A 15,198-nucleotide genomic window follows, 5' to 3' on the forward strand; every position below is an offset into this window, starting at 1 on the left:
CAAAAGCCTGCGGGAAGCGGAGAGGAAGTGGACTCGCTATCTACGTGAACACGAGGTGGTGTAACCCTGGGCACAAAGATTTTCATCTGCTGCAGGGACGTTGAACTTTTGGCCTAGGGTGTGACGTCATCCACTCCGCTGTTGCTAAACTATAAACACAGCACCCCAAGGCCATCCTGTTAATCTGTAATAATCAACACAAGGATACTGCTGGAAGTGTGAATTTCCCTACGGGGACGAATAAAGTATCTATCTATCTATCTATCTATCTCACTTGTTCCCTTTGGTCTCCAGGTTGAAACGCGAAGAACCGTCCATGTCCTCGTAGTTCTTGGACCACACGAATTTGGAGTCCGGGCTCATGTTGGCGCATTCGAAATTAAGAGAGATGAGGCCGTCGTCGTCCACATCCACCGTGATCTCCTTGGTGCCTGCCGAAGGACGCCAGAAGGTTATGAAAGTCGCGCCGCCATCAATCATCACCTAGGTTATCACCTGGTTTGGTCACAGCTCGGACCGGTTCTGAGACTTCGGAGGATTTTCCTACTCCGGCCTGATTCTGAGCTCGAATGCGAAATTCGTAAGACTTTCCCTCCTTCAGATTCTTCACCTACAGGACGGAAAGGATGGCGATTACAAAGACGAGCACATATTTACTACTGTTCTGAAGGAAAACACGAAGGAGGGCTGTGTCGCGTAAAATGTGAGCCCAAATTTTTGGGGAGGACAGCACTAAGTTAACAATACTGTGGAGAATAATGCCAGATTGCAACTTTTGCATCTTTTTGTGTTTTTGTCGGTGGTTGCCACAATAACAGACCAAATTGCATTGACTTGTCATTGTTCCTCCATTATTAAAGGAAACCTTACATTGATACGGAAAAACAGGTGTAGCGGTTGGATAGATCATTTCCAATGCTTGTCAGTTGAGATGCAAAAACTGAGGACTTGATTTGTAAATTAAAGTGATGACATTTTGATATTTAACTTTGAGGAGCCGGGAATAAAACCTGCAACTTTTCAGTCCCAAAACAAGCGCTGTACCTCCTGAGCTACTTCTGCCCAAAGACAGATGAATGTGGTGTAAGCCCTATATTTTCTTGACTAGAGTCCCAGGACAACCATACTGTAGCGAATAGTGCCAGATTGCAACTGTTGGATGTGGACTCTTCAAATATTAAATAGAAGACTTGAGCTATGCAGTTAGGTCGCTGTACCGTAACCTTGCTTGGCGTCTTCCTATCAAAGCACTCTTATGCACATTATCCAGTTTGAAGCAACTAAGACTGCTGAGTCTCACAAAGTCTCTTTGAGGTCGCGTCATCTCTCCTGCGTGGGTTGGCGACCAAGTCAGTATAAGACTAGTCCCTGTCTTTGATAAGTCAGACTTTTTCGTGTCATGCTGAAGAAGGATCCACAGCTGTGTACTGTATTCTTCTGGCATCCAGTAAACAGTTAGAAGAGAGTTTGCTGTCGCCTTGTTCTTATCTCTAGTCGAACTAGCATCTAAGATGGAAGAACCAGGCTGAGGTTCAGGAAAACCTCTGACGATACATCCATGACAGGTCGTCTTTTGCGTTGTTATCGTTGTGGGTGGCTTCGGTAAAGGACCGTATTGCATATACTTGTCACTGTTCCTCAAAGATGAAAGGAAACTGTTGTGGAGTCGGCTTGCACAAGGAACGCATTAGGATACAAAAAGGGGAAATTCCAGTTTGTTTATCCCGAGTGCAAATGTCAGCGAATATTATTAATGATCGCCTTGGGCAGACGAAAGAATGGCGTTCGTCCTACCAAGTTTTCTTGGCAGGGAACATGCCAGGTCGAACCGACCCCAACAACAACAGTTTCTGGAAATGTGGAGCCGACCCAAAACAGTTCTTGGAAGTTACATAAATATTACAAAACGTCCTGTCTGGTGGCGTGCATGTACACGTGCAAGGGGGACGGGCAAAAGTAATACTGATGTTGTATTAGGATATAAATAGCCAATTGTCTCTGAAGAAGAACGAGACTTCGAGACTTCGAGACTTTGAGATTTCTGTTGACGAAGTTCGACAGACAAACTCTCCCTCCTACGCCAAGACTCCATCGTACCTTGTTTTTTAAGTATTGTGTTACATATTGTGGGGCAAATTGCTCGGGCTGTTTCTACAATAAAACTCCATTGACCCAACATTGACTACGATTATACGGAAAGTGAACTGAAGCGGGGCCTTAATATTTCATACAGCCACTGTCTATCCGACGGTAACTCACCTTGAAGAAGGTGTCTGGTGTGGCTGTGGTGTTGAGCCCTCTCCAGGCTTCCTCCGGTGCTTCGGACTCCTTCACGTCCACATAGAAACCGTTGACGGGATCTCGGCCCTCGTACACCGGTGGTTTCCACAACAGCACCATAGAGTCGCCTCGCACCTCTCGGAGCTGGAGATCATGAGGGGGTCCTGCGGTGCCGGCAAAAGTCCAAATTTAAGAAAATATGATTCAAAGGAATCACACTTCTCAGCCTGCCTGGTAAGGTCTATTCAGGGGTACTGGAGAGGAGGGTCCGCCAGGAGGTCGAATCTTCAGGGGGAACAGTGTGGTTTTCGTCCGGGCCGTGGAAGACTGGGCCAGCTCTACACACTCTGCAGGGTCTTTGAGGCTGCATGGGAGTTTGCCTGTCCGGTCTACATGTGTTTTGTGGACTTGGAGAAGGCATTCGACCGTGTTCCTCGGGAGGCCCTGTGGGGGGTGCTTCGGGAGTATGGGGTACCGGACAGTCTTATCCGGGCTGTGCGGTCCCTGTATGCCCGGTGCCAGAGTCTGGTCTGCATTGCCGGCAGTAAGTCGGATTCGTTCCTGGTGAGGGTTGGACTTCGCCAGGGCTGCCATTTGTCACCGATTCTGTTCATAACTTTTACGGACAGAATTTCTAGGCGCAGCCTTGGTGGGGATGGACTCCGGTTTGGGGGCCTCAGCATTGCGTCACTGCTTTTTGCAGATGACGTTGTGCTGTTGGCTTCCTCAGGCCGTGATCTTCTGCTCTTGATGGTGCGATTCGCAGCCGAGTGTGAAGTGGCCGGGATGGGGATCAGCACCTCCAAGTCCGAGACCTTGGTACTCAGTCGGAAAAGGGTGGCATGCTCCCGCCGGGTTGGGGAAGAGATTTTGCCCCAAGTGGAGGAGTTCAAATATCTTGGGGTCTTGTTCACGAGTGAGGGTAGGATGGAACGGGAGATCGACAGACGGGTCGTTGCAGTGTCTGCCGTCATTCGGACCCTGTACCGGTCCGTCGTGGTGAAGAGGCAGCTGAGCCGAAAGGCAAAGCTCTCGATCTACGTTCCTACCCTCACCTATGGTCATGAACTTTGGGTCATGACCGAAAGAACACGATCCCTGATACAAGTGGCCGAAATGAGTTTCCTCCACAGTATGGCTGGGGTCACCCTTAGAGAGAAGGTGAGAACTCTGTGTAGAGCCACTGCTCCTCCGCATTGAGAGGAGCCAGTTGAGGTGGCTCGGGCATCTGATAAGGATGCCTCCTGGACGCCTCCCTCGGGAGGTGTTCCGGGCATGTCCCACCGGCAGGAGGCCCCGGGGGCGACCCAGGACATGCTGGAGAGACTATGTCTCTCGGCTGGCTTGGGAACGTCTCGGGATCCCGTCGGATGAGCTGGAGGAGGTGGCTAGGGATAGGGATATCTGGGCTTCCCTTTTAAGGCTGCTGCCCCCGTGACCCGACCTCAGATAAGCGGAAGATAATGGATTCAAAATCACAAAGGGAACGTTCCTTTCGAACAACCCCGCCATGCCGTGTTTACAGAACAATGCCGACACGATGGGCCGTTGATTTGGTAGTTTGAAATAACACGGCCTTTTGGCTGTCCGCTGGTCATTCTGGATAAAATTCCTGGGACTTTTAGTGTTCATTTATGAGAAAGACCTCAGCCATTCTACAGTTTACCTACCACTCCTATGGAATGTAACATTCATCTTAATAGTATTCTAGCTAACTGTCAAACTTTTTAGCTATTTAGCAAGCCATTTAGCTAAGTTGCTATTTTTGAAATGCATATCAAGCTGGTTTGCGCTGATTAGTGACAAAAAGTAGCTCTCGGCTTGAAAAGGGTCGGCAACTTAGATGTTTTTGGGAGGCCATGTTCGTTTCTTATCAGGAAAATCCTCTCATTCCACGAGCATTTGAGATAAGAGCAAGACAGCGGAGCGAAGGAAACTTGGAAGTAGAGGTAGTGACCTGGAACGGCGATGGTCCACTCTCGGCACAGGAAGGTGTCACTGGGAAGGGAAGGGATGCCGACGCCGGCCATGTTGGCCGCTCGTACTTGGAACTGGTACTCTCGGTTCTCCTTCAGTTGAGCGACCTGCGCACCACAGATGGAAGGACGCTGGTGAGACCGGGAACACCTCCTTTCGGGAGACAACACCCAGAGGAGCACAAGAGAAAAATCTGCTCTGGCATACCAGTCAAGGTCTGACGGCACACTACTAAGCAGCACAGAGGTTGAGGAACAGTAGTCAGTAGTACAGTCCATTGAATTCCTAGCCTTAAGTCAATGGTTCTTGGACTCACCCTGTAGGCACGTTGGCTGACTGCCTTGATATTGGCCTCGTGCCATTTTCCAGGTACACCGTCCGCGACTTCGCGGTAATCTACAAAATATCCGGTGATGTCCGCTCCTCCGATGAAAGTGGGCTGTTTCCAGGCCAGCACCATGCTGTCCCGTACACACTCCAGCACCGTGATGCCGAAAGGGGGCGCAGGCGATGCTGACGTGACACACACAAATTCCAATCAGGACGACAACAAAATAGCCCTCTCCTGCTCTCTGTTGGTCTGTCTGTCTGTCTGTCTTTGACAATCTGTCTCTCTCGGAGAATGTATGTTTCTCTCTGACTATCTCTTTGTCTATCTCTCTCTATTTCTGTCTCTCTTTGACGGTCTGTCTTTCTCAGTGTATGTCTGTCTGTCTCTAACTGCCTCTCTTTGACGGTCTGTCTCTCTCAGTGTATGTCTTTCTGTCTGACTGCCTCTCTTTGACGGTCTGTCTTTCTTAGTGCATGTCTGTATGTCTGTCTGACAGTCTCTTTGACGGTCTGTCTCTCTCAGTGTATGTCTGTTTGTCTCTGAATGTCTCTCTTTGACGGTCTGTCTCAGTGTATGTCTGTTTGTCTGTCTGTCTGACGGTCTCTCTTTGACGGTCTGTCTCTCTCAGTGTATGTCTGTCTGTCTCTGACTGTCTCTTTTTGACAGTCTCTCTCAGTGTATGTCTGTCTGTCTCTGACTGTCTCTCTCTCTCAGTGAATGTCTGTCTGTTTCTGACTGTCTCTCTTTGACGTCTGTCTTTCTCAGTGTATGTCTGAATGTTTGTCTGTCTGACAGTCTCTCTTTGACAGTCTGTCTTTCTCAGTGTATGTCTGTATGTCTGACGGTCTCTGACTGTCTGTCTCTCTCAGTGTATGTCTGTCTGTCTGACGGTCTCTCTTTGACGGTCTGTCTTTCTCAGTGTATGTCTGTATGTCTGTCTCTCTCTGACTGTCTCTCTTTGACACTCTGTCTCAGTGTATGTATGTCTGTCTCTGACTCTCTCTCTCTCTCTCAGTGTACGTCTGTCTGTCTCTGAATGTCTCATTTGACAGTCTGTCTTTCTCAGTGTATGTCTGTCTGTCTCTGACTCTCCCTTTGACGGTCTGTCTTTCTCAGCGTATGTCTGTATGTCGGTCTGACTGACTATCTCTCTTTGACCGTCAGCCTGTTCGTACATGTGTGTACATGTGTGTGTTTATAGTATGACGATGCTCCAATTGGCCGGCAGTCTCATTTCATTGCTTTGTTTTGGGTTGGTTAGGGGTACTTGGTTGGAATTTTTTAGGAGTTGTCACAGGTGTTCAATGGTAACAAGTGATAATTTGACCTAGGTTGCGGTGCAGTTAGGTTCTGTAGGTGGGGGCAGGTGCCTAAAGTGTCTCTAGAGCATTAGGACAGTGAGCCACATGTGGCTGAGGAAATCCACTTATAATTATGGCTTCTTGGAGGTTAAAGGCCTTCAGGTGCAGTTTCACAGTGACTTACCTGCTTGAAGAATGCCATTGGACACCACCTACTAGAACATTTACTGTGATTTGAATTACAAATACCAAAGTATTCGGTAATTATACATTCTTTGTGACATTTTTAAATGACTTTGGTGTACGTGAACTCTCATTTTGGACCTAACTGTATTTTAGATTTTTATTCTGTCAATGCGTCAAATGGGGACAGTTTGGGTTAATTGTACACAGTTCTGTAGGAACTTATGGAAGTCAAAAAATGTTTAGTGGAATCTGATTTTTAAAATCACAGGCAGACGAGCTCAGTGTAAGTAAAGTATCATCGGTTAGCAGAGCTACACATTGTTTTGTTAGCATAAAAGTCAAGCTGACCCTAGTTAAGACTTGTCTATAGGAAAGACACGTTTCCCTTCTTAATGATGCGGAAGGAGTTTTCCACTTTTTGACTGTGTTGATGGCGTATGATAAGTAGACCGCATAGAATAGATCATGAAAGCACTTAAACCTGATCACAGACTCATAAAACGAGAAATAGTTTCTGAAATTCCTTCCTTACAATGCCTGGTGCTGTTAGCGATTTGTGTCTTTGAAAGCGGTGAGTACTTTAATTTCATCGTATTCGTCTCTTCCACTGCTTCCAAATACTGTTTTCTGACGTAGCTTGTGTTTTTCTGAAGGTACCTTTCCAGCACGGTAACAATGCAGTTGAAGTTGCCAACCCTTGTTTTATATCATCCGTAAAAGTTTTAGTGTTGCTGGTTTTACTTCAGGTGGGTGGGCTTGATTTGGTACGCTTAAAATGTTTGAGGGTTGACTATTTGGCCTGGCACTCTTTCAACAGTCTTTGGATAAATTCAACCTCCGTCAAAAAACGCTGCTGAGCCGTTAACACAGCCTCCATTGTTGTGGATTGACTGTAAGTCAGCAGCCTTCGAGCTGACAGTATCCCATTGTGTGAAGACATCTGGCGGGAGTCAGGAGATAAGTCATGTTGACTGAGCAAAGTCGGGGCTGTAAAAAACATCAGGAGATCTTTTTGAACACAGTATAAAGCCCAGCGTCTCTGTCGAACGTGGCTTGAAAGTTGCAGAACGAATGCAATAAAGGACGTTCCCTTTCCGTCATATCTCGTCTCTGCGTATATGTTGGGGCGATGCCCAACGACGTCCTCTCCAAAATAAGTGGCGCCCAATGAGACAGTTTGTCGACCTTACAATCAATTTTCCTTTGTTTACAGTCGCCATGCCAGAAATGGGATGGGCTAAAACTCTCACAAAAAACATGGGCAAGGTCGACAAAGAGCTACTAGCATCATCTGGTGAAATGGGGAATTATATTTTTTGGGTACAAATAATTTTATACTGGCTGGCCACATATTATTAAGTGGCCGGTAAAAAAATTGATCACGGGTCTTAACTGGCCCCCGAACCAGACTTTGGACATGTCTGTTTTACTCGATTCTAAAGAATATTGCAACTCTATTCAACGCAGGGTAGGACGCCTTGAGAGGATCAGAAGGAATTTCAGAACAGTGTAACTGTTTAATCCGTATTTTTTTTATTGAACTGTATACTTCATCGAACCTCCTGTGTGGAGTTTGCATGTTCTCCCCGTGCTTGCATGGGCACTCCGATTTCCTCCCACATTCCCAAAAACATGCATGTGAGGTTAATTGGCCTAACCAAATTGTCCCTAGGTGTGAATGAGCAAGTGAGTGGTCTGTCTCTATGCCCTGCGACTGGCTGGCAACCAGTTGAGGGTGTCCCCTGCCCACTGCCCGAGGATAGCTGGGATGGGCTCCAGCACCCCCGCGACCCTACTGAGGATAAGCAGTACAGATAATGGATGGATGGAGGTCTACTTAATGCAGGAGTACATGATCTCAACTGTGTGTTTTGCTCTTTTTGTCTCAAGCTCACCTTCACCTCGTGCATCTGGTGTCGCCACCTCTTGGTTAGTGGAAGCATCTACTGACAACCCAGATACCCGCCCGGCCCTCGGGGGCCCCTCTCCCGTTTTTTCGGCCGCCCCCTCAGCTCCGGGCGGGGCCGAGGGTGCCGCAACGTCAGTAAATGTTTCACAAATCGAGCCCCGTGCTGCCGACCCGTTAACCGCAACCGGGTCCCGGCCGCCTCGTTCCGACTTTCGGTTGTCGCTTTCCGAAAGGTCGGAACCGGCAACCTCGGACCCCCGCTTCGGGAGCTCGGGGTCTGCCGGGATTTGGCTTTTTGTGTCAGCGGGGAGCCGGACAGTTTCATGCGTGTCCGTCCGGTGTGGCCTGTGCACGGTTAGTTGGCGCTGGTTACCCCCCGGCCCAGTCTCCGGCAACACACCGTGAGGAATGCCGCCCCCTACAGGAGTTAGCAGAGAGAAGTAAGAGAAGCTGTTTTTAAACACAAGATCAAAACACAGATATAAAACTACAGTTGCAATTAAATGCCCCCTTCCCCAAAATGCAGACTAAAAGATGTTCTCATCTCTGACTGAGAAGAACACTGAAGACAAGATGGTCAACCAGTGACATGCATGTGAAGAAATGATTGAAACAAACATGTTAGGGTATTGTTAGTTTTATACTATATCCTATACTCTTATACCCAATATATACTCTTACTTTTATACTCTTATCTTTATACGTTTATATTTTTATAGTATACTCAATAAGTGTGGTTTTATGATTTTACAAACACCTTCAAGGTCAGGAGAATAACTTCTCAATGTCATGATTACTGATTGGCGCCAACAGCCACGGGACCTGATTGGCTGTCGGACTCTTTCTAAACTCCCGTCTTCCGAAAGGAAGCCGTCAGACCGTCTGCGAACCTATGCTCTCAGCTAGGCAAACTTTGGTACTCTCCAACATTATCCTGCCCGGTTTTCCTGCCTGATACCTGTTGCCGACCTTTTTCTGGACCCGTTTCTGCTTTTGCTCCTTCATCCCGGCCATCGACCCGTTTTGCCCTGTTTCCTGCCTGATACCTGTTGCCGACCTTTTTCTGGACCCGTTTCTGCTTTTGCTTCCCCGTCCCGGCCATCGACCCGTTTTGCCCTGTTTCCTGCCTGATACCTGTTGCTGACCTCTTTTCTGGACCCGTGTCTATTTGATTTTATAACTTTGTCATAAGAGAGAGATTTCATGGTGTCCCCTACCCACTGCCTAAAGATGGCCGGGAAGTGCTCCATCACCTCCGCGACCCTAATGTGGATAAGCGGTGCAGAAAATGAATGGGTGGATGTAATAAAAGTCCTCAACTGAAGGGCTCTCTTTACTTTATTTTCTCTCTGTCCGAAAACTCGGTTTCGAATCCTGAAAGTTGACACTCATTGGGAGAACTTTGCTGGGAAAGTACTGATATGAAAGGATCCATTCAAACATCATGAGAATACAGCTAGTAAATACTTCATTCATTCAGGCACAGATTGTCTACGCCACAGGTGTCAAACAGGCGGCCCGCGGGCCAGATCAGGCCCGCTAAGGGATTGAATCCGGCCCGCGAGACAACACTCAGAGAAGCGCAAGAGAAGAACAAGCTGCAGGTTGAAATATGTCAACTTGATGTTGCCAAAGCCAGGTGCCTCGAACACTGTACTTGTATTTCTTTCTCTCTCTCTCTCTCTCTCTCTCTCTCTCTCTCTCTCTCTCTCTCTCTCTCTCTCTCTTCCACCCCTTTTCTCCCACTCTCTATCTCTTTCACTCTCTGTGTCTCTTTTTTTCTCTTCCTTTGTTGCTCTTTGTCTCTTTCTCTGTGTCTTTTAACCTCTTTTGATCCAACTTCCTTTTTTCCTTTTCTCTCTTTTCTCTTTCTCTCTTCCTACCCTTTGCGCTTTCTTTTCTCTTTTCTCTCCTTCTGTCTTTCTATTTCTCTTTGGATTTCTTTCTTCCTCTTCCTTTCTTTTCCCCCTCTCTCATGACTTTTTATCTTTTGTTTCTCTCTCTCTCTCTCTCTCTCTCTCTTTCTCTTTCTTTCTCTCTTTCTTTCTCTCTCTCTCTCTCTCTTTCTCTTTCTCACTCTCTCTTTTCTACCCCTTTTCTCCCACTCTGTCTCTGTCTCTTTCTCTCTGTGTATTTCAACCTATTTTGTTCTAACTTCCTTTTTTCTTTTTCTCTCTTTTCTCTTTCTCTCTTCCTACCCTTTGCGTTTTCTTTTCTCTTTTCTCTCCTTCTGTCTTTCTATTTCTCTTTGGATTTCTTTCTTCCTCTCCCTTTCTTTTCCCCCTCTCTCATGACTTTTTATCTTTTGTTTCTCATGCTCTCTCCCTCTCTCCCTTTTTTTCTTTCTTTGTCCCGCCCTCTCTCCTTTTCCCTCCCTCTTTCTCTCATTTCTTGATCCCTCTTTTTCTTTCTCTTGAATCTACTCGTCCGGCCCCCGACAGAATGTTTGTTCTATGGTGTGGCCCCCGAGTTAAAATGAGTTTGACACCCCTGGTCTACGCCAACATATGGTAAAACTGTTCATTTTTGAGCTAATGTACTTCCCCTCGGAAAGTCTCAAAGTAAGTACATCTATGTTAGTTGATGAGCATGCCCAGTGAGGTGAGTTGCCTGGTCAGAAGGGGAATTTGTGTGCCGGTACCTTAAAGCTGGGGAGTGGGTTGCTGAGATGTCATGTGCCCGGGTGAAGGAAAGGATAAGGGGGCAGTTGGGGTGGCGTGTTTTGACTGGATGGTACTGACCCAAATGAGAGGAAGGGTGCAAGTTCTGACCTGCCTCAGGCTTTGCAGGAAGCTGGTGACTAGTTTGGTTTGGGTGGATGTAGCTGGTGCACACATCAAATGTGAAAAGGTGGCAGGGTGCAACCGCAGTGGGAGATGGCTCAAGAGAAACCAGGTGAGCAGATGTCACATCTTGTATTTGCACGTATGATCCACCAGGGGTAGGGAACCTTTTGGACCCGAAGAGCCATAATAGCAAAATATTTGGATTTTTTTTTTTGAGCGAGAGAGCCGGACCATATATTTTAGCGACGCATTGTGTTTAGAAAGTTTCACCATCCCTATTGCTCATTGATAATACTCGCACGCCATCTAGCGACCAACATTGTACAATGCATTTGAATATTTGATTCCTGTCTAAAACAAACTGTGAAACGGTTTTCCATGAAATAATCATAATAATGGCTGAACCTGTGTCCCATATCAAAAAAGATACCCCTTTAAACTTGTCTCCCTCCCACAGTTACCTAAGATCACGAAGGCCCATTTTAACCTTAATTTTTTTCTTAAATAATGGTTTCAAAACAAAGTGCAAGCAGAGTTCTATTCTAAAAGTGTCACAAAAATCTGCAAACAAAAAGTTTATGGATGTCACAGTTACCATGGCGCCCAATTGGCCCAGCTGCGGCTCGTTGAGGGATTGGCTTTCTGTCTATATTAAGCTCAGCGCTCTCACGCTTCCTTTGTCAGCCCGTCAGCGAACTCCTGCCCCACAAGACGTGAGTTTCGACTCGTTCCTGTCCCTGTTGGTATTTCCTGTACGGTATTGCACCCGTTTATTTAGTCCTGTTCATTATTTTCTCCAGTTTTCGTTCCTGTCTAGTTGGTCCTGTTTATTTTCGATATCCTGATTCATTATCTATCCCGTCTGTCCCGTCCTGTCCGGTATCGACCCCATCTGTCCGCTATCTACTCAGGCAATTGGAATCGATCTCGTCGGTCTCTGGCTTCCTGTCTTTCCACGCCAGACCGCTGCCTAACGTGCATGACTCCCCATTTCCCGTAAAATAAAAGGCTTGTGTGAGAACATCACGCGTTTGGGTCCTGATCCTGTCCGGTTTTGACAATGGATGTATGTCACTCTAGTGCAGTGGACCAGTGTGAGAGAAGGGAGCGTGCTGTGGTACATAGCTCCGCCCACCCCTACCGCTTACCCAATCAAATTGCTTCGTGTTCTTGCCTGCCGTTTATGGGTGTTTACACTTTGTTCTGTGGCTTTTCATCATAAAGTCTCTCAACAGTGAAAATACATTATTTAATGAGCTTCCATATAATCACAATTAGTTTCATTAGAGTAACTTTGGCTATGTATGCACCTAATCCAACGATGAGCTTACCATAAGGAATTTGCACAAGAAGCATAAGTACTCAAGTAAAGAGCCGTTTTAGCTCGCGAGCCTTAGGTTCCCGACCCCTGTGATACCCCATAAACATCTAAGAGAGCCCCCTCTATTTTTTAGATGGTTTCTCTTACCAATGGCCGCCTTGACTTCCACCGGCTCCGATTCTTCTGAGAACTGACTGAGTCCCGCAGCATTCACCGCCCTGACCCGGAACACGCACTTCTCTCCCGTCGTCAGACCGTGACAGATAAACCTAAAAGTTGAGCGGGATGTTACAGTTCCTGAACAAAATCATCGAAATCTGAGTAAAAATAGACATTCATCAATAGTTGGAGGTTATGAAAATGCAGCGGTGGGCCGCGAGGGCCTGCAAGCTCGTCTCTGCTGGCCTAAACAAATCTTTAAATCTTATATTTTGTCCATCGATACTTATTAAGTCATTCCAAAATGTCAGTTTTTCTTCCTTTCACTATTTCTCCCCCGGTTTCGCAGTTTCCAGGTGTGTTCTTTCATATTTAAGCATTTCACCAGCTCAGTAGCCTAGATGGTAAGGCGCCCGCTTTGAGACTGGGAGGTCGGTGGTTCCTGCCCCGGCCGAGTCATTCCTAAGACTTAAAAAAAAAAGTGGTCGGCGGCGCCCTCTGTTGGCTGCGGCTGCATCGGCTCGCTACAACGGGTCAGGTGTAATCGACATTTATTTTACCAGCTCAGTAGCCTAGATGGTAAGGCGCCCGCTTTGAGACTGGGAGGTCGGTGGTTCGCGCCATGGCCGAGTCATTCCTAAGACTTAAAAAGTGGTCGGCGGCGCCCTCTGTTGGCTGCGGCTGCATCGGCTCGCTACAACGGGTCAGGTGCAATCGACATTTCGTTCTGTGTACATTGTTACACAGAATGACAATACAAGGAAATTATTATTATTATTACATTTCGGCTATTAGCTCATCTGAAATCCAGCTCGAGGTCTTCACTAAAAAGTCCTGAAGGTTGTGTCCTGTATAATCAGTTTTTGAGTCTCAGAGAGCCTGCTAGCAGGCGTTGACAAACGTGACTGGTTTTACAAACTAGAATTGGCTAGGGCAGGCATGTCCAAAGTTCAGCCCAGGGGCCAGTTACGGTCTGTGATCAAAATTTTACGATTATAAAATTAATAATAAGTGGCCTTCCAGTAAAGTTGACCGCAGCATGAAATAAATTTGTCCCAAAAAACGTAAAAACCAAACCCCATTTCACCTTTTGGCCACCTTGCCCCCCTTGGCTTTCTGTGTGAACTGTATCCCACCCCATTTCTGACATGGCCAGTATTAAAAAATAAAAATAAAAAGGAAAGTTGACTGTGAGGGCCACCGCTTCCAGCACAAACGGAAATTAGAGTATTTTTTTTCCAAAACAGCTGCGTCCGGCTAATTTGCCAGAAGACTGTGGTTGTTTTCAAAGAATATAATATCAGGAGGCAATCCCAGTCCAAACATGCTGACTACAAAAAGGGCTTCCCTCTTGCTGACTTTCGATGGACCCAGTGAACTGGGCGAAGGGCCAGGGTCGGCCAATATCACCTCTCCTCTACCAAAGTCCTCACAAATAAAATAACGAATATCACTTCCAAGAGCCGGCTCATAGAGCTGGTTCGATGACTGGAGCTGAAGGCCTAGGTGTAAAATCCACACCCCGCCACAATTAAAAGGATATTTCTCTGCATTTTTTTAAAATATTGAACATGGACTGCTCTCAACTTTCTCCTGAACCCAGCAAAGTCATCTTGTCTGTGTCAGGATCAGGCACCTCATTCCCCCCCTAGTGGGCAAAGAATGGGGGAGTGGCTGGAGAGCGCCCGCATGTACCTCTTTATCCAGTACATTGTATTGACTTGCTCTGACAACAGATGTTCTTGAACTGTTTTTTGCACTCTCACCTGGTGCTTTCTTCCTGTCTCCCTGGATATTGCCTTCAACCAGCTTCTCGTGGGTCGCTTGGAACCCTGCCAGCTGTGAATTTTCCAAACTGCACTCTTACCTAGGATTTTGGGAGTCATGAGTTTTCTTGACTGGAATTTTGTTGGTCGTTTTTTCCCCTCTTGTTAGAGAGGGCCTTTTCGTATTCTTATTTCCTATTAAACTCGTGTTTTTTTACCTCTGCCAAGTCTGCATTTGGGTCCGCATCCCTGACTTAAAGCCTGTAATTCATACAACAGGGTCATCCATTCATCTAGCATCTACCACTCATCTGAAATCGACTTGCAAGTGGGGTAGAAAAGGAATCAAGTACAGTAACTTCCTCAAGATCCTCTGGCAGAATCCAGAACATAGTCAGTTCACCATATCCGGGACCATCCCTGGGTCCTCCTGCAATTGGTACATACTCAAAACCATCCCTCTGGGTTGGCGTCCATGAGGCATCAAAACCAGGAGTTTGAGTTATCTCCTATCATCTAGTTAGTGCTGGAGTTCCGATCAGTTGATCGAAGTTCTCTAAAAGAGAAGACACACTATGGAATGATTTAGTTTTTTTACATCTAGGTCTTGATCAAATCTGAGGGTGTTGTAGAATAATAAAGCCGGAGCTTATCGGCATAATGAGGACACATTTGTTTCGACAGGAAATTCCAGGCTTGTTTCTCCCGAGTTTAAATGTCAGCGAAATAAGAACATTCGGCTTGGTTTAGAACAAGCTGTCAGGAACTTGGCTGGGTCACGGCAACTTGATGAATAACATGCGGAGATTGCAAAAACACTGTCAATTCCTGGAAACATGCACTTTGAGAAAAACAAATAAGTCATCGGGAGGGGACGCGCTAAGCAACGTGTGATATTTCTGACGTGATGTTTTTGCTCTGGAGGGTATAAGAACGCTGATTGTCTCTTAGACGAATGAGAACGTTGTTTGGACACTGATGAACATCAATAAACAGCTTCTCCCTCTCCTGTCAAGATTCCTCTGCTCTTTGTGCATATTTCTGGGGCATATTTCACAGGCTGCTCTGAAAAGGGTGTGGAATGTAGATCAACTGGTAGATAGAGAGCTTCGTGGTTCTCCAAAACAGACTGCTTTTGAATCTGCTTCACCGCAGTGTAGCGATCTGTCTGTCAATCTCCAG

The 15,198-nt window shown here is 46.6% G+C and overlaps 1 protein-coding gene across 1 annotated transcript in view; it reads right to left on the reverse strand.

Annotated features, from left to right (window-relative positions):
* The window catches only part of myom1b (myomesin 1b), a 72,447-nt gene that overhangs the window by 26,733 nt on the left and 30,516 nt on the right, over positions 1 to 15,198 (reverse strand). The window contains 7 exon segments of the mRNA XM_088322870.1: positions 275 to 431; positions 496 to 610; positions 2,260 to 2,444; positions 4,238 to 4,364; positions 4,574 to 4,770; positions 8,385 to 8,402; positions 12,239 to 12,360. Of these exon segments, the coding sequence (XP_088178996.1) occupies positions 275 to 431; positions 496 to 610; positions 2,260 to 2,444; positions 4,238 to 4,364; positions 4,574 to 4,770; positions 8,385 to 8,402; positions 12,239 to 12,360 (921 nt within the window).

The sequence above is a fragment of the Urocampus carinirostris genome, chromosome 18, assembly GCF_059441175.1.
Source record: "Urocampus carinirostris isolate Australia breed hairy pipefish chromosome 18, RoL_Ucar_1.0, whole genome shotgun sequence".
Taxonomy (NCBI): Eukaryota; Metazoa; Chordata; class Actinopteri; order Syngnathiformes; family Syngnathidae; genus Urocampus; species Urocampus carinirostris.